Source organism: Aulonocara stuartgranti (genome assembly GCF_965226115.1).
Source record: "Aulonocara stuartgranti genome assembly, chromosome: 1".
NCBI lineage: Eukaryota > Metazoa > Chordata > Actinopteri > Cichliformes > Cichlidae > Aulonocara > Aulonocara stuartgranti.
This window is the reverse complement of record NC_138939.1, coordinates 13,850,996-13,873,276: the sequence shown is the minus strand read 5'-3', so window position 1 is coordinate 13,873,276 and position 22,281 is coordinate 13,850,996. Positions and strand designations below refer to the sequence as shown.

The 22,281-nt window shown below is 37.9% G+C and overlaps 3 protein-coding genes across 5 annotated transcripts; 1 reads left to right on the top strand and 2 right to left on the bottom strand.

The window, feature by feature from the left end:
• Positions 1–1,976: 1,976 nt before the first annotated feature.
• Positions 1,977–8,239, bottom strand: cdc42se2 (CDC42 small effector 2). Of its 2 annotated transcripts, none has more exons than XM_082536628.1 (5): positions 8,142–8,239; positions 5,778–6,022; positions 3,851–3,952; positions 3,686–3,764; positions 1,977–2,680 (listed from the first exon to the last, which is right to left on the bottom strand). In XM_082536628.1, the coding sequence occupies exons 2-4, from the start codon at positions 5,829–5,831 to the stop codon at positions 3,690–3,692; spliced, it is 231 nt and encodes a 76-aa protein (XP_082392754.1). In that variant the 5' UTR covers positions 5,832–6,022; positions 8,142–8,239; the 3' UTR covers positions 1,977–2,680; positions 3,686–3,689. The 2 variants fall into 2 exon arrangements, with proteins under 2 accessions (XP_082392754.1, XP_082392755.1); XM_082536629.1 differs by having other exon boundaries at positions 5,778–6,019; positions 8,142–8,224.
• nip7 (NIP7 nucleolar pre-rRNA processing protein) lies at positions 8,235–10,458 on the top strand. The gene is made up of 5 exons (XM_082536618.1): positions 8,235–8,398; positions 8,522–8,608; positions 8,689–8,827; positions 9,614–9,754; positions 10,019–10,458. The coding sequence occupies exons 1-5, from the start codon at positions 8,343–8,345 to the stop codon at positions 10,136–10,138; spliced, it is 543 nt and encodes a 180-aa protein (XP_082392744.1). The 5' UTR covers positions 8,235–8,342; the 3' UTR covers positions 10,139–10,458.
• Positions 10,156–21,892, bottom strand: LOC309708490 (uncharacterized protein). 2 transcript variants are annotated; one of them, XM_082536587.1, is made up of 14 exons: positions 21,208–21,892; positions 20,272–20,367; positions 20,023–20,150; positions 19,332–19,418; positions 18,877–19,017; positions 18,525–18,649; positions 16,886–17,422; positions 16,620–16,736; positions 15,705–15,878; positions 12,533–12,661; positions 12,299–12,445; positions 11,427–11,506; positions 11,284–11,327; positions 10,156–10,980 (listed from the first exon to the last, which is right to left on the bottom strand). In XM_082536587.1, exons 2-14 carry the CDS (start codon positions 20,330–20,332, stop codon positions 10,822–10,824), a joined length of 1,929 nt encoding a protein of 642 aa, XP_082392713.1. In that variant the 5' UTR covers positions 20,333–20,367; positions 21,208–21,892; the 3' UTR covers positions 10,156–10,821. The 2 variants fall into 2 exon arrangements, with proteins under 2 accessions (XP_082392713.1, XP_082392712.1); XM_082536586.1 differs by lacking the exon at positions 21,208–21,892 and adding an exon at positions 20,682–21,196.
• Between the last annotated feature and the right edge of the window lie 389 nt (positions 21,893–22,281).

Sequence of the window (22,281 nt, the reverse complement as noted above, 5' to 3'; positions counted from 1 at the left end):
TTATTCTGAAAATGCAATAAAGGAAAGATGATTTTCCCTTTAAAGTGAGAACTACACATTAGGCAGATTCTGAGGGTGGGCGGGGTGGGGGATTTTGCCAACTACACCTTTCTTGTAATATTATACAGAAATATATGAATCTGAGAAAGCGTGGAGCCATCACTTTTATACATCATGTAATAACAGTGTCATCATAAAATAAGCCCTGTGACAGGAATCCAAACACAAAACTGTTAAGTCACATTCAAACAGTCCACTGGCACAGCCTGCTGGTCACATAATGTACTGCAATCCAAGTATGACTGCACATTCTACAGCATTTATCCCAGAGCTGGAAAACAAACAAACAAAAAACACAAAACAAAAACGTGTACATGTATGTGGATCCATCTGCACATAGGAATAACTACAGAAACACAGATGTTTGTTACAATGTTTCAACCTGATGAATCTTAAATCTGTCCGGGGTTATGGGCAAAGTACTTGCAAGAAGTCTTAAGGCTGATATAAGAAATTTGACAACATCAATTAAATGTATTCTATGATTTGAAGTACCAACATCAAATGAGACGTTTTCTTTGTACCATAGAAATTTTGACAATAGCACTCATTTAACACCAATCTACATGCTCGACTTAATACATTCAACACATTTTGTCGCTGAAATAGTCAATCAATATGATGTACAAAGAGGACAAACAATGACATTTATTAGGTCCAGGCCTGCTGGTTTGCTCAGCACTTTTGATCTTTCTGCTTAGATTTTTTTTCTTAAGATGGACCCTAATTCAGAAATTTGGACAACAACAATAATTCCAAGGGAAAAAACAAAATCAAAAAGACATTCTAGTCTGATCACTGACATGACTGACAACTAGAATAACCAGGCAATAAGATCTGTTTTTATTTTTTATTTTTCCCCAAATAGGAAAATTATGTGCTTGAAGGTTAAAAACACTGGCAAACTGTGAATAAAGTAATGTCCAAGACGGTCAGGTGGTGTGTTAATACTTTTAGTAAAAAATTATTATTATTATTTTTAAAACAAAATAAGGTTATATGTAGCAATAATTCAAAACAGAAGCAACATAAGCTCAAACACTGCGACAAAGGTGGGTCACATGTGGCTGGAAGTCATCAAGCTGCATTTATCAGCTGTAACAGTCATGGCAGGTTAGTTTAAGAAAAAGGACAGCATTATCTGTGGCAAATTCTCTTCATCTTAAAAAAACAAAACAAACAACCCCCCCCCACGATGATAGGTAGGTGAACTAGATATGAGAATACTGCCGACTGTAACAAAACCCACTTTTGCTGCAGTGTTTGCGACATTCTGATTACTTCCAAGTTAAGGTCTAAAGTCTACTGTTGGTACACAAACCTTGGAAAGACAAAAAAAAAAAAAAAAACAAAAAAAAAAAACATAAAGGCAAATGAACAAAAAAACAAAACAAAACACATAGCATTCAAAAACATGCAATTGCAAAAATAAATAAAAGCTCAAACAAAGCATTAAAGCTGGGGGAGACACCATTTTTGGCATACGTAGGCAAAGGCTCCACAGTAACAATTCAGCATATTGTACTTTAATGTGCTCTGCAAGAAACTAGCCTTCTGCACCGCCTCTAAGCTCTTCTATCAATCGAAAAATTTTGCCCACTGTGACAGACAATCAAGTCTTCTCAATTGGCTGACCTACAAATGTGCCTTCAGATGGTGGATTGATGACAGAAAAAGCCACCAACAAGCAAAGGTATCGTTAAGTGAAGCTACATAAGAAGCAGTCACGTGGCAACCTTTGGTCAAGCCTATTTGTTCAAGAATCTAGCATAAAGAGGTTATTGACAAAACAGCAAAGAGCAAAGGGGAGAAAGGTGATCATTTAAAACATTGCCTTTTCCAGATTTGTGCCTACTTCAGCTTTAAGCTTCCAAATCGCACTAGCAAAACAAATAACATGACTTCAGGAAGGCAGATTAGGAAGTTAATAGTTTATTAAAATCCTATATGGTTCAATCTAAATGAGTATAAAAAACAAACAAACAAAAAACAGTTGAAATCAATGCTGAACTCCTAAGCAAGTGTGAGTGTACAATGTATGGTCCAGTGTACTCTACTCATTTCAAGTTTATTACAAAAACAGCAATCTTCAACCCTGAAAGCAACTCAGTATAATGAGTATTTCTCAGAATAAAACTATGAACGTGTTGCTTTTTTTTTTTTGCCTTGCTACCTGTCCTTTGATAAACCTCTGAGGATAAAGAAGGAAACTCAATGTTCCAATTTTCCAGCGTGGCCCAGCCACCATGAGGTCCGTTGTCAAATCAAGATAATAAATACAGGCATCCAAATTGGCTTCAACAGCAAGAATCTTTGAAGTAAATTTTCCTCATGCATACACACAAACATACGTCTGTCTGAGATTATGAGCTTTCTAAACCCTCTTCCCTACTCTTAAACAGTTTCTCTTTACAGTGCAACAGTATGGCAGCAAATGGATAGCAGTGCTTTCATTAAAAACAAAAAACAAAACAAAAAAGGGAATGGAAAAATAAAAATATATACAACATCAAGGTAAAGCAGTAGTTTCATCTTTTGGTCCTGTGTCCTTTATGGACAGAACTGCTTTTTGAAAATTCTTCCTTATATGAACAACAGTAGTTTCCACAAGACTGAAGAGCTGTTGGAGGAAAAGGTGGAACAAATGTTAGGATTCGAGTTGCTTCTGATTGGAGGTGTACTTTTGTGTCTGTGTGCATTTGTCAGTCCCAATTTTAAAATCTTAGTTGGTTTGGTCAAATTTACAGTCATCTGTGTTTTTCCCAGAAAGTATTTAATATCTTTGGGTTCGATCTGTCTTAGCACCTATGGCAACACTGTGTGGGAGTGGTTACACCCCCCCCCCCACCTTAAAAAACAAAACCCCAAAAAGCAACCCTGCAGATGTAGCTTTCTTGATGTCTTAGGACAGTAGAGAGCTATAATTTTGCTAAAGTAAGGCTAATTTTATATAAAAAAAAAAAAAAGTATAATTCAGTAAAGTCAAGAGAAAAAAAAAAAGTATGTCATTTTTATATAATAAAGATTTTATTTTATTTTTTTTAAATTGACTTTGGCACGATTACACTGTCATTACTCTGACAGCTGAGTCACGCTCACAAAGACAGTTTGAGAGGTAATCAGCAAAACAATACCATGCACAGTACAGTGTAAATATGTGCTTCATTGCATTTCTCCCATTTCCTCTCAAAGCCACATAAGGCAAGCCTGCTGTTGTGTGCAGGCTTGATTTGCCATCACTTGTTTTTGACAGTGCATGGGTGGAGCAAACTTTTGAGGTTTACAAGATGGAAACAGTCACGAGAACTTTGACACTATCACTGACTTATGGCTAGAGCCCCAAGTCTAGAATTTCACACATCCTATATGATATTGATATTTCTAATCTATTATTTAAAAGAACTGGAAGACAGAGGAACAAGACAAATACTGCTTTTGCTAGGGAAGGGAAAAAACAAAAAAAAAAAACAAAAAACGAAAATTCACTCAAAAAACAAACTTGACCTTTTATAAGTTGGCTCTGGCTGCATGAAAACAAGATGAAACTGTGCTTGTGTGGCTTTGGGGTAGTGAAAAATCTGTGGTTAATGTCAGTTTCACTAAGGGATATCAGGACATCTCTCACCTCGTTACAACTGCGAACCTTCAGAACTTGTGTGCGCGTATCCTCCTTTAGATTTCATCTGGGCCTGAACTAGGTCGACCTATAGAAATATATAAATGTTAGCTGGCTGAAAACACATGTTTGAAAATTCAGTGAAAACAAAAAAAAAACAAAACCAAAACTTACTGATGCCAAACCCAGGCCCATGTCCCCTGAGCCTACATGTGTGGTATGAACAAAGTTTGTCGGCTCCCCAATCATGGAGCGATCGATCCTTCGCCGCCGTTTCTGAAAAGTAGCAAAAATCTAAATTTAAATATTAATATCACAAGTAGACTTACCATACTACACACAAAGCAAATATTACTATCACTGGGAACTGAGAAGAGCATGTGTGAATCAGAAACTAAACACTTATCAGTTTACTTTTTAAATCTTTGTTTGAAGTATAGTGGATCTGCACTGAGACAAAGGTAAAAACTAATCATTTGTGTTATCTTATCTGTTAACAGATAGTTCACTACCAAAGTGATGAAGTTTTACTGAATCTGTTTTGTCAATCCAGGGTTACTAAACCTACAACGGGGAAAAGTTTAGAATTTCTATGATGGACACTGATTAATCACACTCAGGCTGGAAAAACTAAACCTATGTGAATGCCTCACTGTAAAGATTCTCAAACTATTCTGTGGGCAAATAAGACAAATGTGGGCAAACAGAAAAGAAAACAAACCTGCCAAAATGTGGAGTGCTATGTTTAGAGGGAAACAAAAGAGTACTGGCAAGCCGACACAAAACACCATCCATAAAAACATGGTGCAGAAAGTACAGTGGGATTTATGGTGGAGCAGAGTGAGCGTGTTAGCTGTCCACTCCGCTCCAGGGCCTGACTGTCTGTGCTACAAACAATCTGTGGACAACTGTGGCTCATGTTGTTTTTGGTCTATGAGCCAAACACGAAGAAGAACGAAGTTATAAAACACAAAAGCTGAAGTGAAACCGAATATTAAAAACAATGAAAACTGTCACTGCAGTCACTGTCTGTGCTTTTCATACATTATTTTTTGATCTTTGAAGTTTTTAAACAGGATCTCCTATTCCCGTGGAACTCTGCTACTGCTCCCTGCTCTTTTCTGGCCCACTTATCAACCAGTTAACATTTGGCAGTCGCATACGTCATCCGATTCCAGCGAGACGCAGTCAGGATCTAGGAGGACTTCACGGCAGTGTTTCTCGCGTGGGTGAAAACCCGTCTCCCCTCTCTGACTGAAAACTGTATGCAGACGGACACATTTGCGAGGCTATAAATCCCGCTTATCTTGAGCTGCTTTTATAGCTCAGGTCCGCGACACCTCACATTCACAAAGGCAGCAATAAATTCATAACCGCATTACAGAACGATATCTGGGCAGCAGTCATGGCAGATCATGTGACAGCACACAAGTAAATAAACAAGAAGGGTTTTTCTTGGTTTACTTTTTTAAATGAAGAAAACTAGGTTTTGTAGTCTGGGTCTAAAACCAATTTAGATACTGTGGCATGACCTAGATAGCTTCAATGTTAAGTCAAGATATCCCAGATATAATAACAAATAGTTTTTCAGTGAGGAATGATCCAAATTCCCTCCCAATCACTGTGCCCGTCTTATGAGCAGCTACAAGAAACTTCTGATTGAAGTTTTTGTTTTCTAAACTCAGAAGTTAATTTAAATTTGAAAGCCTTCCATGAGAACAATTACTTGGGGAGTTTAATACAAACAGGAAATGTACAAAGGTCTGCATGTTTTTGTCATTAACTCTGAATTAGTTGAGCAGTAAACCACATATGATGAGTAATCGATACATTACTCACGATCATTCCAAAGGACTCAACAACTTAGACTTGCTGCGGCAGGACAGGGGTTATTATTGTGACATCAAACAGTTCCCTATTATAACCAGACTGTCTGTCTGCCAACAGATAACCTTTAGCAAATATATTTAAAGTGTTTTTTGCCAGGATGTGTTTAACTGGATGAATGCTACTTTGTTAATCTATATTCAAATTAAAAACTTTTAAAAACAAGGCAGCTTAAATTAAATAAATCAGTTCTTCTTGCAAATTTCATACTCACAGGCTGTGGCTGCTCTGCAATGCAGCAACTGAAACAAACCCAGAACTCAGTCATTCTGAGGCCAACGAAGAAGCCGCAGCAGTTTCCTCTCTCTGCTCAGACGTCTCTACGCCCGTCTTCCTGTTCCGTGTTACCAGAACCACAAACACACGCCGGAAACTGATGACAGACACAGGCCAGTGGCTTCTTGGGGGTAAACCGTTGGCACGAAAAGTCTTGTCCCACTTCAGAGCACCACACACCTGCTGACACGTTAACAAAAGAAAATTAAAAAAAAAAAAAAAACACATTTCAATCAATTGCTGATATATTTTGATGTGTATCAGCAGCTTTCGGCTGCTCATGTTCCCCATAGCTAATAGTTCCCTGGACTTACTTTTACAGGAAGCAACTTTTGATTGAAAACAATATTTAAAAATTCCTTTCTTGGAAGCTTGCCACTTTTTGTATGATACCATCTCGCGTCTGATGAGGTAATCTATGGTTATTTTTAATCATACGTTTAAACTACTGTCAGACACATACTACATATGAGGCATGGTGAAACATTTACGTCAGAAGGTTAAAAACAGAAACTTCACCATATTCAAATTTAACTTCTCTTGTAACAAGTCTTAAGAAAAAGAAATGGGGCCAGAGTGTGGCCTATATTTCAACAAGCTGTCCAGGGGATCACTGTTACTTTCCCTTTTGTGGTTAATCTCCGGTGGTAAATAACTTACTACCTGAATCCAACCTTGGGCTGTGAGGTTAAACGAACAGCCAGTGTTTCAATTTTCAGAAAGCTGTTATTAGCTCCGACACCTTGATAAGCTTTCCATTTTAATTAACATCTCTGTGGACTTGAAATCGTCTAGAGGCTTATTTCACTAATAGGGCAGCAGCAATGTGGAGCACCATTTGGGAAAATAAATAAAAAATAAAACTGTCTTCACTGTACTGTACTTGTTCAAAATATACTTAATTCTATAATGAAGGAAAGAAATTTGATTTTGGAAGCACACTGTGGCCATCAATTTGGTGTTGGATGACAATTTTTATTTTAAGATATCAGTATGGTAAATGTTGCTATACTGACAAATATCTTAGGAAAAAAAAAATGTAGTTAAAAGGGATAAATGTTGTTTAAAAAAAACAAAAAAAAACAACAACTTGTGGGATTATCACTAATCTACTAATTTGTTTACAAGGATCAAAGAAAATGCAGTTAAACATATGATCAACAAAGCTATTATAGTTAATTAAAATTGGGTGCATATTTAAGTTTAAATTACATAAAATAATCTTAAAATCATCATCAGTCTTTGTCAAATTTAGTCAAGTGTGTCAACACAACTAGGGTGGGGAGGCTTTGTGTTTTGGATGACTCTCTCTCAATGTGAGCCAACTCCCTTTACAGAGTGTTGTGTTTGTATTGCAACTCCTGTCCAAATATCAGCCACAAAAGACTAAACTAATACTCAAAATAATTAATACCAAACATAAAAACATTATAAACAATGAAATTTCACACTGAAACGAGTAAACAAGTCGAACAAAACGATTAAAAAACAAAAAACAAACAAACAAAAAACAAAAAACCACACACACAAAACAGGGTGATATAATCAAACAGTGTTACCACATATTTCGAAATGTCAATCGTTTTTTTTGGTCGATGCCTCAGAAAGACACAGTAGAAGGCCTTCTGGCTGTCAAACAATTGGTGACAGGAGGATCAAATGATCTGCCAAAAGCGAAGTGCTCGCTGACGGAGTGTATTTCCCAGTCTGTAACACTGACTCTGCAGCTGACGCTATGCACCGCTGACACTCAGTGCAACTGAATCATATTATCAAGAGTCGTAAAATGAGCGCAGACGTGTTTAATGATGATTTTAACCACATCTGACATCCTTTAAGGATTACCAACTCTGCCGGTGATCTTGGATTACTGGAACTTAATCGGTATTTACAAACAAATGAGCGTTATGTAACTTCGCCCCGCTGCGGCAAAGACGCTTTACATGACCAGTCTGAACACAGCTCGCAGCTGGGTGCAGTTCAACACATGTACTGCTGCTGTGCCGGGGCGTCGGCGTTGATTAGAACTGAACTGCTTTAGTAAATTGGAGTGTTAGCTCTACCACATGCTAATACAGCTAGCTTTCCAGCTAACGTTCACGGGCTCGATGATAGCCGCGGGTCTGTGTTTTTTTCCACTGACAGCTAGCTGTCGGAGCTAACGCAGCCCATTTTCGGAAGCTGTGACTTCAGTTATTAAATTAAAACAAAAACTGAAACAATTGCTGGTTTTCGCAATTAGAGCCAACTACTCCTCAAGATTTCTTTGTGAATTGTAATTATTTAGTATGAGAAAACTTACCAGATGGCGACCGGTTTACCGGAGAAAAAACACGTCCGTCCAAACTGATCGCTAAAGGAGGCAAAAAACCAGGAACTGTGATCACTGTTACGTCACACAACTTCCGTTTTAAAGCATTACTGCTTCCGCGTTAACCCACGTTTTTTTCTCACAGGAGACACGTTTATCCGTTGCTAACGTTAAGGATTTATAGTAGTAAATATGAGGCCGCTAACAGAAGAAGAGACCAAAACGATGTTCGAGAAGTTATCTAAATAGTGAGTGAACGGTTCCTGCGCCGTGTTAGCCTGTAAAGGTTCAAATTATACCAACACGTTCAGCAAGCCCGGTAGCTCACGCTGTGAATGTGTGTGTGATCCATGTGTTTTCTCTTGTAACAGCATTGGTGAAAACATAAAACTTCTAGTGGACCGACCAGACGGCGTTTACTGTTTCAGGCTGCACCATGACAGAGTCTACTACATGAGGTAATTTTGGTTAATTAACACGCATGTTGGGTACCTGTCCGTACATGTAAGGATTAAGGCGTTTGGTTTTCTGTCCACAGTGAGAAAATTTTAAAGCTGGCCACCAACTTTTCCCGGGACAAACTCATGTCAGTGGGTACGTGTTTTGGGAAGTTTACAAAGACCAAGAAGTTCCGCCTGCACATCACAGCCCTGGATTTCCTTGCTCCATATGCAAAGGTGACTATAAACAACACACAGCCAAGTCATTCCCTCCCATCAATATACCAAGCGGAGCTTAAATAAGATGTAGGAAACGAAACAATACGGGTATTACTAAAGTCCTCTATAGTAGAGGCTCATTCTGAATTATGCCACCAGATCATCTTCCAGAAGGGTTTTTGAAAGAGTTAGAGCAAAAATGTAAAGTAGTGGAGTGTGTATAACCAGTTTTTAGGATCAGTGACACACAACGGGTAGAAATTGTTTTTCACATGCATAAACAGCTGTTTACTATACAGATGGAAAATCAAAATATTCAATCAGAAATAAAATCATTGTTCATTGCTGGGAAACACTGGACATGATTTGCAGGCTCATGTGCAATTCTGTGTGCTATTACAGATTTATTGCATGAAAAATTGTGCTGTACAAAAGTTTGTTTATACTTATAAACAGGCTGTTATTTTTTTCCATCTCATTGCATAAGGCTTAACATGCTCTATAAAAATAGATCTTTTTTCAACAAATTGAAGTTCATAGGTGAGAAGATTCATATCTGTGCATACAGATTCACATCTTAGCTACATGGATACTTTAACTGAATGTATTTTTTTGCTTTTTGAAGACCCTAAATGGCGAGAACCTGTATTAAGTAGTTTATAAATATTATGAGAACAAGAGAGAAGTAGCTCTTTGTGCTTAGAAATTCTAGGCTTTCTCTTAATTGTTCAAGCTTTTCATCTGTGCTGTCATATTGGACTCATTCATTCATGTATGAATAACTTGAAACTATCATGTATTCAGTTTAAGGTGTGGGTGAAACCTGGAACAGAGCAGTCTTTCCTGTATGGGAACCACGTGCTAAAATCTGGTCTTGGCAGAATTACTGAGAACACGATGCAGTATCAGGGAGTTGTGGTTTACTCCATGGCAGATGTGCCTCTGGTAAGTCCTTTAAAGGTTGCTCTTCTTGTCACACTGTTATGGGCAGTATTCACAGTACAACAAAGATACATATTCCTGTTGGTAACACTCATGCTGGAAATCAAAGCACATATTATGCAGATGTTTTGTTTTCCTCAGTGCCGTGTATTCACAATAGGGTATTGGATAGATCCACTCATGTACTAAAAAGAGGTTAATACCTGATTAACTCAAGGTTATATGACAAAAGGCACTTATAGGCTGGCTGTTTGTCTTAATCTTCAGGGTTTTGGTGTGGCGGCCAAGTCTACGCAGGAGTGTCGGCGAGTGGACCCCATGTCTATCGTTGTGTTCCACCAGGCTGATGTCGGCGAGTTCATAAGAAATGAGGAAACATTAACATAAAGATGCAGAAACAAGTGGACTGTCAAACTGTTTATTTTTAACAGTAACACTCACTCAAAGTCAAAGGTTCAACTTTTAGCTGCTAAACATTTTATAGTGACATGATCTGATCAAAGTTCCTACTTCACGAGCAGCTGTTATACCTGGAACACTTCCCTACAGTCCAGAGGCTAAAACAAACAATCTGTCTATTGACTCACTTCTGCCATTTGCAGAATTTCCTGGTTTGTCCCCTCCCTGTTGTATTAAATGAGAAGGGTTTTGTTTTTGTGTGTATGTTTTTTGTAACTTGAATCTTGAAATAAATCCACATCTCTGTATTATTTAAATTAAAATCTTTTTTTTTTTTTACAAATAGTTTGTGTGGGAGGAAAAAATTACCTGTAGATCTTAGCTATATGGATATTTTGCAGCTTTCATATCTTTAATTAAAGGTCTGTTCTGCTTTTCCGAGATCATAAGACTGAGTAACATACTGACTTTTAAAGCTATTCCCATCTCTGTATCAATTCAACAAGTGGGTTTGTTATTTAGGGCTGCAGAGATGCTACAATAGTCACTATTACTGCAATTTCTGTTATCCCTTCCTCAAAAAGAAACAATCTTTGACCCACAAACATTCAACATTTACAAACCAAAACAAATAAATGGAGATGGGATAAAATGAAATGGGCTTTGGTGAGTCAGACGATATTTGATTTTTTCATTGTTCTCCACCTGTCCTTCAGGTTGACATTTGTTCGATCTTTGAATTTGTAATATGCCTTTATCTTGCTCCAGTTGCCCTCTCCAAATTTTTTGACCCCGTCTTTTAACTTCTGCGTCTCACTCTCTGTCCATTTCTGCAACACAGTAAAAACATGTCGGTTAGCCATTTGCCACTGTGGGAAGTCTAAAAATGACAGCATTTTAGATCAAGTTGTAATACCAGTGCAAGTGACTGAACATGCAATGGTTTTGATACAGGAACTTCAATTTGTATGATAGCAACAAAAGGCAAAGCAGCAAATTACTGTGTGATATTGAACAAGAAGTCCTCCCTATGGACTATTCCACACATTTATGTGACAAAGGCATTTAAGTACAAATATCAACAGTAAAGTAATGTGACCAGTTCGCTTTGCAGCATGTTTTGCTATACTTACTCTTTTCCTTTGGCCTGAATTTGAAATGGTGCTCATGTCTAAGCCTTTGTGAGAAGAAAAAAAAAAAAATACACAAAATTATTTGAACCCCATCATCTAAACTCCATGAATTCGAGTTGAATATTCAATGAACTATTACTTACTTCTCTTTTTGGAGGTAAAATACAATTCTTCGTCGCTCCATATCTCCTTGGTCTCCTTTGCATTATGGTACCGTTGCTTCCTGTGAATAAGAGCCAGAATGTGTTTTTGTTCGGCAAAATGATTAAGCACAACTACAAAAGATAAAAATAATTAGGGCTATTAATCAGATATGCTGGGAGGAATACTCGTGTGTGTTTGCATGTAATCACATATTAAATATTCTCAGCTAATGACTAGTGCATATAAAAAACAATATGAGACATTTACAATTCAAAAATAGTCAACTTTATTCTATATTTATAGAGTAATGTTAAATATTTCTAACCATAAAAAAGTGAATATGACCCGTAGCTCAAAAATCAGAAATCCATGATTTCAGATTGTTAAAAACAGAAATATCCAGTATACTAATTTCATACTGGGTTTTTATTTAGAAATCAAACACTTGGTTAGGATTCCTTTGCTATGAGTTGCTGCATCAGTGTGGTGTGGCATGGAGGCAATTAGCTTGAGTAACTGCTGAAATGTTATCAAAGCTCAGGTTGCTTTGACAACAGTTTTCAGCTTGTGGGTAGACAGGTGCTAAGTCTTGCTGGAAAAGGAAACCAGCATCTCCAGATGGAAGCACAGACTGGTCTAAAATGTCCTGGTAAGAGCCTGCTTTGTGTACTTTGTGCTTAATAGAACACAGCAGACCAATTGCCACCTGCGCTAGCAGATGACATGGCACCCTAAATCATTGACTGGAACTTCACACCTTCAAACCAAATCAAAATGTGAACCAATCAAAAGGATAAAGCATTCAAAATGTTACATTTTAACATATTACAGCCCTCTTGTTACTTTCTCAGACTTATTGGTGTTTACTAACCATTCTAAATGGGAATGGACGTTCTTTTGAGCAGAGTCCTTGTGAGGAGTAGAGATCGTTTGTGGGATGGGGTGAGAAGGGGACTGACTTGGCGAGCTCTCCACTGAAGAGTCTGTAATATGGATGTCATCCGTATCATCTTGATTCCTGTCAAAGTAAATAAAACTGGTCAAATATCATATGATTAATTAGTCGTCTAGAGCACCGGTATAAAATACAAGATTCTGTAGTTACACTTGATTGTCCACAGGATCACTGGACAGCTGCTTATGAGGCTTTTGTACTGGAGTTTTCTTGCAGGTCACAGGCTCCTTCGGGTCTTCCTCGCTGTCTGACGATAACCGTATTGACTTTTTAGACTTTCTGCAAGATGAGAAAAAAAGTCAATGATATTCTGTAAAAGGAACGACCTGTTTTGAGTGATTGGTGATTAAAATGATGTTTTACTCTTTATTTCTGAAGTTAAACAGCCAGGTTTTATAAAAAGGAACAGCACAATGTGTACAAGTAGAGAGAAACTTTTAACTGCAAAATGCTAAATCACTACTAATGCCTTAAGCTGTTATCTGGTTTAAACTTGTACACTGTGGTTTTAAGTGAGCAGTGTCTGTGTTTCTTCATTGGCTACCAATAATGTCATGAGCTTAAAAGCACTGTATAGGGAGTGCAGAATTATTAGGCAAGTTGTATTTTTGAGGAATAATGTTATTATTGAACAACAACCATGTTCTCAATGAACCCAAAAAACTCATTAATATCAAAGCTGAATGTTTGTGGAAGTAGTTTTTAGTTTGTTTTTAGTTTTAGCTATTTTAGGGGGATATCTGTGTGTGCAGGTGACTATTACTGTGCATAATTATTAGGCAACTTAACAAAAAACAAATATATACCCATTTCAATTATTTATTTTTACCAGTGACACCAATATAACATCTCCACATTCACAAATATACATTTCTGACATTCAAAAACAAAACAAAAACAAATCAGCGACCAATATAGCCACCTTTCTTTGCAAGGACACTCAAAAGCCTGCCATCCATGGATTCTGTCAGTGTTTTGATCTGTTCACCATCAACATTGCGTGCAGCAGCAACCACAGCCTCCCAGACACTGTTCAGAGAGGTGTACTGTTTTCCCTCCTTGTAAATCTCACATTTGATGATGGACCACAGGTTCTCAATGGGGTTCAGATCAGGTGAACAAGGAGGCCATGTCATTAGTTTTTCTTCTTTTATACCCTTTCTTGCCAGCCACGCTGTGGAGTACTTGGACGCGTGTGATGGAGCATTGTCCTGCATGAAAATCATGTTTTTCTTGAAGGATGCAGACTTCTTCCTGTACCACTGCTTGAAGAAGGTGTCTTCCAGAAACTGGCAGTAGGACTGGGAGTTGAGCTTGACTCCATCCTCAACCCGAAAAGGCCCCACAAGCTCATCTTTGATGATACCAGCCCAAACCAGTACTCCACCTCCACCTTGCTGGCGTCTGAGTCGGACTGGATCTCTCTGCCCTTTACCAATCCAGCCACGGGCCCATCCATCTGGCCCATCAAGACTCACTCTCATTTCATCAGTCCATAAAACCTTAGAAAAACCAGTCTTGAGATATTTCTTGGCCCAGTCTTGACGTTTCAGCTTGTGTGTCTTGTTCAGTGGTGCTCGTCTTTCAGCCTTTCTTACCTTGGCCATGTCTCTGAGTATTGCACACCTTGTGCTTTTGGGCACTCCAGTGATGTTGCAGCTCTGAAATATGGCCAAACTGGTGGCAAGTGGCATCTTGGCAGCTGCACGCTTGACTTTTCTCAGTTCATGGGCAGTTATTTTGCGCCTTGGTTTTTCCACACGCTTCTTGCAACCCTGTTGACTATTTTGAATGAAACGCTTGATTGTTCAATGATCACGCTTCAGAAGCTTTGCAATTTTGAGACTGCTGCATCCCTCTGCAAGATATCTCACTATTTTTGACTTTTCTGAGCCTGTCAAGTCCTTCTTTTGACCCATTTTGCCAAAGGAAAGGACGTTGCCTAATAATTATGCACACCTGATATAGGGTGTTGATGTCATTAGACCACACCCCTTCTCATTACAGCGATGCACATCACCTAATATGCTTAATTGGTAGTAGGCTTTCGAGCCTATACAGCTTGGAGTAAGACAACATGCATGAAGAGGATGATGTGGACAAAATACTCATTTGCCTAATAATTCTGCACTCCCTGTATATAAATGTTTCAATAAATAACTTCTTCATAAAAAAACAAAATATGTGGGGGATACACTATCATTGCAAAAAGGATCAGGTCTTAAACCATGATGTAGATACAGAGATTTAAGAATACGAAGCAATACAATAGAAGAAAGATGAGGAATCAAAGACAAAATTATTTTTGATGCAATAGTTTTTTGTAGAGGCTGGCTAGACTTTCAACGAGTATGATTAGATCTGGGAAAAGTACAAATGAGAGTCAATGATGCCACAAAGCTGTTAACCAACTTTAAGTTTATAAATAAATTTATAAGTCACTTTTGAGAAAATGTACATGAGGCAGCAAGCCAAACTGGAAGGCCCAAAGCTTTGAGCATAGAGTGATCAAATTTCTCGAGGTCCCTACAAGCATCCTGCTTGAGTTGCTTGATCTGTTCATGGTCTGAGATTTGCATCATAGCATCTTCTGATGGATTTCTCAGATATCATTGCTTTTTGTTTGTTGTCAATTGAGAACCTTTGGTTGGAGAGCTTTCCTTTGATGATGGACTCTGACCCTTGACTTTGCAGGGTCAGAGTGCATTTTCCAAGGTGTTCTTCCAGGGATTTCTTTGTTGTCTTCAGTAATCTTAAATGGGTCTCTGATGAAGCTAGTTCTTTCATGCATTTTTCTTTTTCTGAGCTAATCTTAGTCTTTTGCACGTCTCTTCTGTTGGAATTTTTTTTTCTTTCTCTCCATTAATTCACACTTTTCTGCTCCATAGTTTGAAATGATTCCATCCAGCCTCTTAAGCTACAATGTATATTAAGACGATTGCTTTGGTGTCATATACATCGTAGGTAAGAGTAATTCATTTTGAAATCTAAAAATCTATAACCGTTTTTCAATGTTTTCAGTTAATGTGCAGCACAGCAAACATCAGAAAAATAAGTTATTGTTAATGTTCTCCAAAGTAGATCTTTAGCTATAAGACATGTCAAGCCTGTATAAAGTGAAGCTGTACATATGGACTTGCCATGCTTGATAAAGTATTTAACAAGTTACAGTGTTCCCCATCTGTAATTTCACTGCTGTTATCTTTGTGGCCAATAAAAAAAAAAATCAAAGTAAATCACTTATCTTACACTCAAGATGAACACTTGAACATATGACGTCTATCTATTCATAGCCAAAACTACTGGTGTTATCTCTACTCACTTCTTTGAATAGGAGTTGTTGCTGAGTTGAGCAGAATCCTTGTGAGGAGTGGAGCTTGTCTGAGGAACAGAGTGCAGAGGGAGCAGACTGGGAGAGACCTTCACTGAAGGCTCTGAGAGCTTCTGTGGTTCTCCTTCACTGTCTGATGACGACTGTTTTGACTTGTTGATGTTTCTGTTAGACAAGAGTTAGACTGTTAGACTATTATCTTCAAAATGTAACATTTGCTTTGACTGGAGATCTGAAAGATACTATACTGTTTATCTGTAGTGTTTAATATATGTGTTTTTAAGCACCAAAGTAATAAAACAAAGAGTAATTCTAATTAAAAAAACAATTACTATTAACTAAATGACATCATCAAATACACAAAAGTGTAATTTGAATTCTCTTTGAAAGTGAGTCCTGTTCACTTGCACTGAACCCTCACATTAGAGAGGAGGGGGAAACATAAGAGAGTGAGGATAGTTTAGAGTTCTGAGCTTCATGTCTCATGTGTTTTACTACACGCTGTCGGTTCTGAGTTACATAAATTTCATGAGGCTCTGTGCTGACATCCATATGCCTGCCAATGATTTGTGACTGTCTGGACATGTCTGTGAAAACATTATAGAACATCAACTACGCACACACCCTTCAGTCAGACTTCAAAGAACTAAAACAGGAATAACTATTCATTCATTGTGTGGACAGTTGTCTGAGTCACCGTGGGCAACCGAGTATAATAGCTGCTTTAACTAGTTTATTGTTAAGTGTAAGTTGACCTGAGTAACTTTTATTAGCATTAATATTGAGCTAGCTTAAAACAAGGAGATACAGTCAATAATTACAAACAAACTGACAATACATGAATGCATATTTGCTCTAACGACGGTGAAGTCTTTCTGGTTATTGTTAAGAGTTCTAATATTTTACCTGGTGGGTGAACTACTGGACTGGTTATGACGTTTCACACTAACTGCTGTGCTGGCCACAGAATGAGGAGAGTCCTCCTCACTCTCTGCTGACAACTCAGCAAAACTAGTTGAAACTCTGTAAACAAAAGCAAAAAAAAAGGTTTAATGCCATACACTGATTAAACAAATACTAAAAGTAAGCTGAAATGCAAAACCTTACAACCTTGTAAGAAAATAGTGCCTACTAATCATTTTCCTGGAAAAGAAAAAAACAAATATAAGTACCTCCTGTTAATTCTGTTGGTCCTTCTGTGGCGTTTTGGTGCTGGTATGGAAACTTCTTGGTCAGTAACTGGACACTGTGAGTCTCTTTTATTTGACAGAGCCAGTGTCTGTGGTGCTTCTTCTACTCTGGCCTCGGTCTCTAGTTCCTCTGAAACCTTTGAGCACTGTGAACTTGCCTGACTATCTGGTTCCATCACCAGCCGAGACAGAGTGTAAAGCTGTCCGTTCCATGGCACAGAAGTTGTCTTTGAGAGCGAACTTTCCTGAGTTTGTGGAACAGCATCTGCTTGTGGTGGTTGGTCTGCCGGTGAAGCTTCCATGGGGCTGCCTGAGTCTCTCTGAAATAACACTTCCTGCTCCAAGTCCAAATTGGTGTCCATTTTAGGATCAGGTGAGAGTTGCAGACACATATGCTCGCTTTCCTGGTCCTCTGTCTCCACTTCTTCCTCCAGCTGAGAAAACATTCTCTCATTTAATCCTGTAGCCAAGGCTTTGTAGGCTGCTTCTAGCCTGGTCCTCTGGATAGTTGAATGCTTGCTGGAAATTAAGATGCAGACAAGGAAAAGGGGCTGAAAAGGGATGTCTCGCCACATATTTAACTTTTCACACTCACTTGCTAATTTAATCGGTACACCTGTTCACCAGCTTGTTAACGATAACACCTAGTCAGCCAGTCACATGATAGCACAGAAACTTTAGGCATGTAGACATGGTCAAGACAACCTGATAAAGTTCAGAGGAAAATGGGCGGATTGCTTTGAGCCAACAGGGGGTAAACAGTAACCACTCAGTACAACCAATGTATGGAGAAGAGCATGTCTGAATGCATAACACATGCGATGCTAGTGTAATGGTGTGGGGGAATATTTTTTGCTGGCACACTTTGTGCCCCGTAGTACCAGCTGAACACTGTTTAAATGACACAGGCTTCCTGAGTACTGCTGCTGGTCCTGTCCATCTCTTTATGGCCCAAATGTACACTGACAGCCGCCTCCAGCAGTATAACATGCTCTGTTACAAGGCTCACATCATTTCAAACTGGTTCTTTGTTGCATTCACTGTACTCAAGTGGCCACCAGAGAGCAAATTATTATTGAAAAAAATTTGGGATTATATTGATTTATTTTGTGTATTTTTAAAGTTAAGGGGACCTAATTAAACCTTTTATGGTTTGCTGAATCGAGTACTCCTGAAAATATCATAAAAAACAACAATGAATAAAAAAAAAATGGAAATCTAAATTGGATTTTCAAGCTGCAACCGTTCTCAACTGATATTATGCTGCCCAGCATTGACAAGGGGTAGATACAGAGTGTGCAATATATTAACGGAAGTAGTACTCAATTTCAGAATTGAAATAGCTTTCACTATTACTGAATAATGAAGAAACTACGACCACATTTCTCATTTGTAATAAATTTAAAACAGTCATCTGTGATGGATGTTTGCAATTCCCAGTCCAGATGGGGAGTGATTTTTCTCTGGGCATTTGTGTGAGGGCTCCGGGCAGCTTAAGACTATAAGAGAGCACAATGTGCAAATACTCAGCACAGATAAGCATAACTGTACTTATTAGGATCTAATAAAACCTAATCTGATCAGATTAGATCAGATCACCTGAGAGGGACAGATATCTTACCACGGTACAGACTGGACCATGTTTACTTGTGGACTTGAAGAGGGGACCGGTTGGACTTGCTCATCAGCTCTAGCTGCACTGCTGTCTTGTTCCTTATTCTTTTCCTGAATAAGCCGATTTGCAGCCTGGTAGAATTACACAAAAATATACACTTTTATATAGTGTAAGTGTAAAGACTTTTATGTTACAGACAAATCCACAATGTTTTGTTAATTGTTTTTCAACAGAATAAACAGAAGTCACAGGCAAACATTTCCTACTGATCACAAAGTAGAAACAAACAACCAAAAAAGAAACCAAAAAAACCCCCAAACAAACTACAAAGCCTTTATCTTAAGTATAGCATTCATACCTTTTGGAGAAAGGGAACGCTTGATGGGCAGAGCCTTTCACAAAAAGCCAGCATCTCCATCTTGAACCGTGCAAAGTTGATTTGCTCAATTACTTCATGCTTTTTAATTTTCTTGCTGATAAGACCCATGAACAGCATTCTCTACACAGAACACAAATATTTCATTAATATAAGACACTACATGAACACCTAAAAAACTTCATGAATCACCATCAATAATTTAGTATAATAATATTTTGGTGTTTACAGTTAAAGCTAAAAAGCCCCCCCATCTTCCGCAAGCATGATTTAACCAAGTACCCCTACTCTTATTGCTTTTACACAGCATTTTTATAACTACTAATTTTAACACTGTAAATAATGTCAAAATGGCAATCAATGTGAATAGAGTTACCAAGATAAAACAATCAAAGAATATTGCTTAAGGAAAAATATGTTTTAATTAGTGAACTCACCCTGCCATCCATCTTCTTGGTAAAGTGCTTGTTCAGCACCTTTCCTGCTTTCTCAAATTTTCCATTCTTAATAGAAAGCATTATAATCTAAAGACAGAAACAAATAACTTGTTGAAAAAACCTGATTAATGTCTTGATGCATGCTCAATGATCCAGGTAAGTAAATTCCAAAAGGTTGATTCTGTTCTGTGTAGTGTTAGTGGGAGAAACGTTTCGTCACTCATCCACGTGACTTCGACAGTCTCAACTACTGCAGGTTTCCCCAACCTTATAAACAGTACATTTGCACAATAGCTGATAGCATTCAGTGGGCTGCACTGAATGAACAATGGGCTGTGAGGTACTTGGATGAGTGATGAAATGTTTCTCCCACTGAAAATGCTACATCCAGATGAACAGAATCAACATTTTGGGAAACCTGATTAATAATGTAAAAAAAATGAATTTAGCTCAGGCTTAGTAAGTTCATGTATTCATCCTTTGGCACAAAAAAAAAAAAAAAAAAAAAAAAATGTGTACACACGTTCGCCCATGCATTTACACCATCAAGTTAGCAGCACAATAATTTCATTTATAGTCTCTGATTAAACAAAATAGTATGTCTGTATGTTTTTGTGAAAGGGAATGTAAAAACGAATCATGTGCATAAATTGAATAGGTGATTTAAAAAAACAATAAGGAACATGCTTACCATTTCTTTAATTGAAGTGCATACGTTCTTGTAATCCTGTTGTGGGATACTGAACTCCTGGCTCATACTTTCCAGCAACATTAGGGCTGATTCCAGAGGACATACCGACTGAGAAGACGTGTCTGCAGCTGGGAGAAAAAAAAACAAAACAAACAGGTTCATTTTAGTGTTTATTCACAATGCAAAAGAAGCACTACCATGAATCAGACTGACAGATGTGTGATAATAAATGGTCAATGTTGATCTCACCAGGTTTGTCACCTTCATTTATCCGGCAAAGAAACCGCCACACTTGAATCTTTTGTGGCATGAAATCAATGGGCCCATAAGGACGAACCAAGACACCTGTAAGAAAACAATCAAAAGGCTAAAAAATGCATATTTATTTTTTTGATGAAACAAGTAGTAGGCAGTAGCAAAATAATATAAGTATCTACAATAAAAACAAGATTGATAAAAATGTCACATAAATGACATAAACCAGTGGGACATGCAACCACGAACCTACATCACAATTAGTCCAGCACACGAACCGTGACACGTTGACATATATAGAGCACTTCTTCACTTTTCAAGGATAACAAGCTTGCAAAACATAGTTCTGGTAATCCCAGAGATACGTAGGCTAGTCAAAACACGCTAAACTGATTGTTACTTACTGTCGAGTACATCTGTGATGGCACAGAAATCCTCATATTGTTCCTTTTTAAACAACTCTAGCGCCAAAAACAAATAATAATCCACTACCCAGCGGTTCACCACGGATTCAGTATCAAATTGGCGACTGTTTACGTTTTCTTTTGCCGCCATATTCATAGGGAGTGATGGGTTATTAATCTCCGGGTTTAGCTTGTCAGGTGGCGCTTCATTCCAATTCTTTAGAGGCAGAATTCAGCAAAAGCGTAAAAAAAGACAAAACAAAACACACACCACATACAAAAGCAGACAAAACGTTCGTATCCAACGGAAGACTTCTTCTTTTAGTTCTAAATTTTATGGGCGGTTGGCAAACAGCTGAATTGTGCATTACCACCACCAACTGGTATGGAGTGTGGACGGAACGTCACTCACACCGCCCCCCTCAAATCCTCCCAAACCCTCTTTTAAAAACCGGAATAAGGCCTGATAACTTTCACGAGACCTTTTCAAGTAAATCAATAAGATCTAGTTTCATTTTCATATTACTGAGGTTTGGGGTCAGCTGACTTCTCTCCACCTGATACTTCTATAGTTTCCTCTTCTCCACAGTAGTCACATTTCCCTGTATTATGTTTCCCCATTATGAATAGTGTAGTGTTTAAACCAATATGTTCAAATCTTATTCTGGATATGACCACCTCCTCTCTCCTACTCCTTCCTGTCCTGTGCTTCTCATTCCCCCTCCCCGCCCTCTTTCCTCTTGCCACTGTTTTTGCCATCTTTTCTTCATTTTTTCCTTACAATACTCTTTATCTCTGTCGGACAGAAGTTAATAACCAGGTCAACTACCCCAGAAGACACCCTTTGAGACAACTCTCAATTAATACTACGTATAACAATACATTGGTCTCAATTTAGAGTAAAAAAAAAAAAAAGAAGAAAAGAACTAAATCTTACACTTACTCTTTGAACTCATTGGCAAATCGTATACTCGCAAAACCTCGTGCTGCCACACACTGGACTGGAAGGCGCATTACGCTTTAGACATTCAATTTTAACAGTGATTTTGTTTTTGCATTTTCTTTCCTTTTTTTTTTTTTGCCTTAAACAATTTGTTTTTACACATACCTGATCTAGATTTAACTAACTCTGATTTATCAAGCCCTGATAATCCAGGTTTCAATCCCAGATGAGAAAGCAGAGCTTTCCTACCGCACAAACACCAAGCTGCTACAGAAACCTCGACTAGGCAAACTATCTTGTTGCTGTAGCACTGTACAGTTTTGAGCCATTAAAACCGTTGTGACATTTTAATAACGCCTCATTTATTTTCCTGGGGAGCTTGAATGATAATAATGCAATTTATGGGCCAAAAAATAAAAATTAAAGCCTAAAAATAATTGGTATTGTTTAGAAAGAAATGTATTTGGATAAAAAAAAAAAAAAAAGTACAGTAGCAGAAAGTAACATGTTTACATTGTAAAGGCATTATTAACGCAGTTCTTTTGGTATATATAATTTTTTCCATCTGCTACATTTCACTACTCTCCTACTTAAATCTTCATTTTAAGGTAGCTCACTGATATTTCAGTCTACACGGGTTTAATTGGACTACACGCA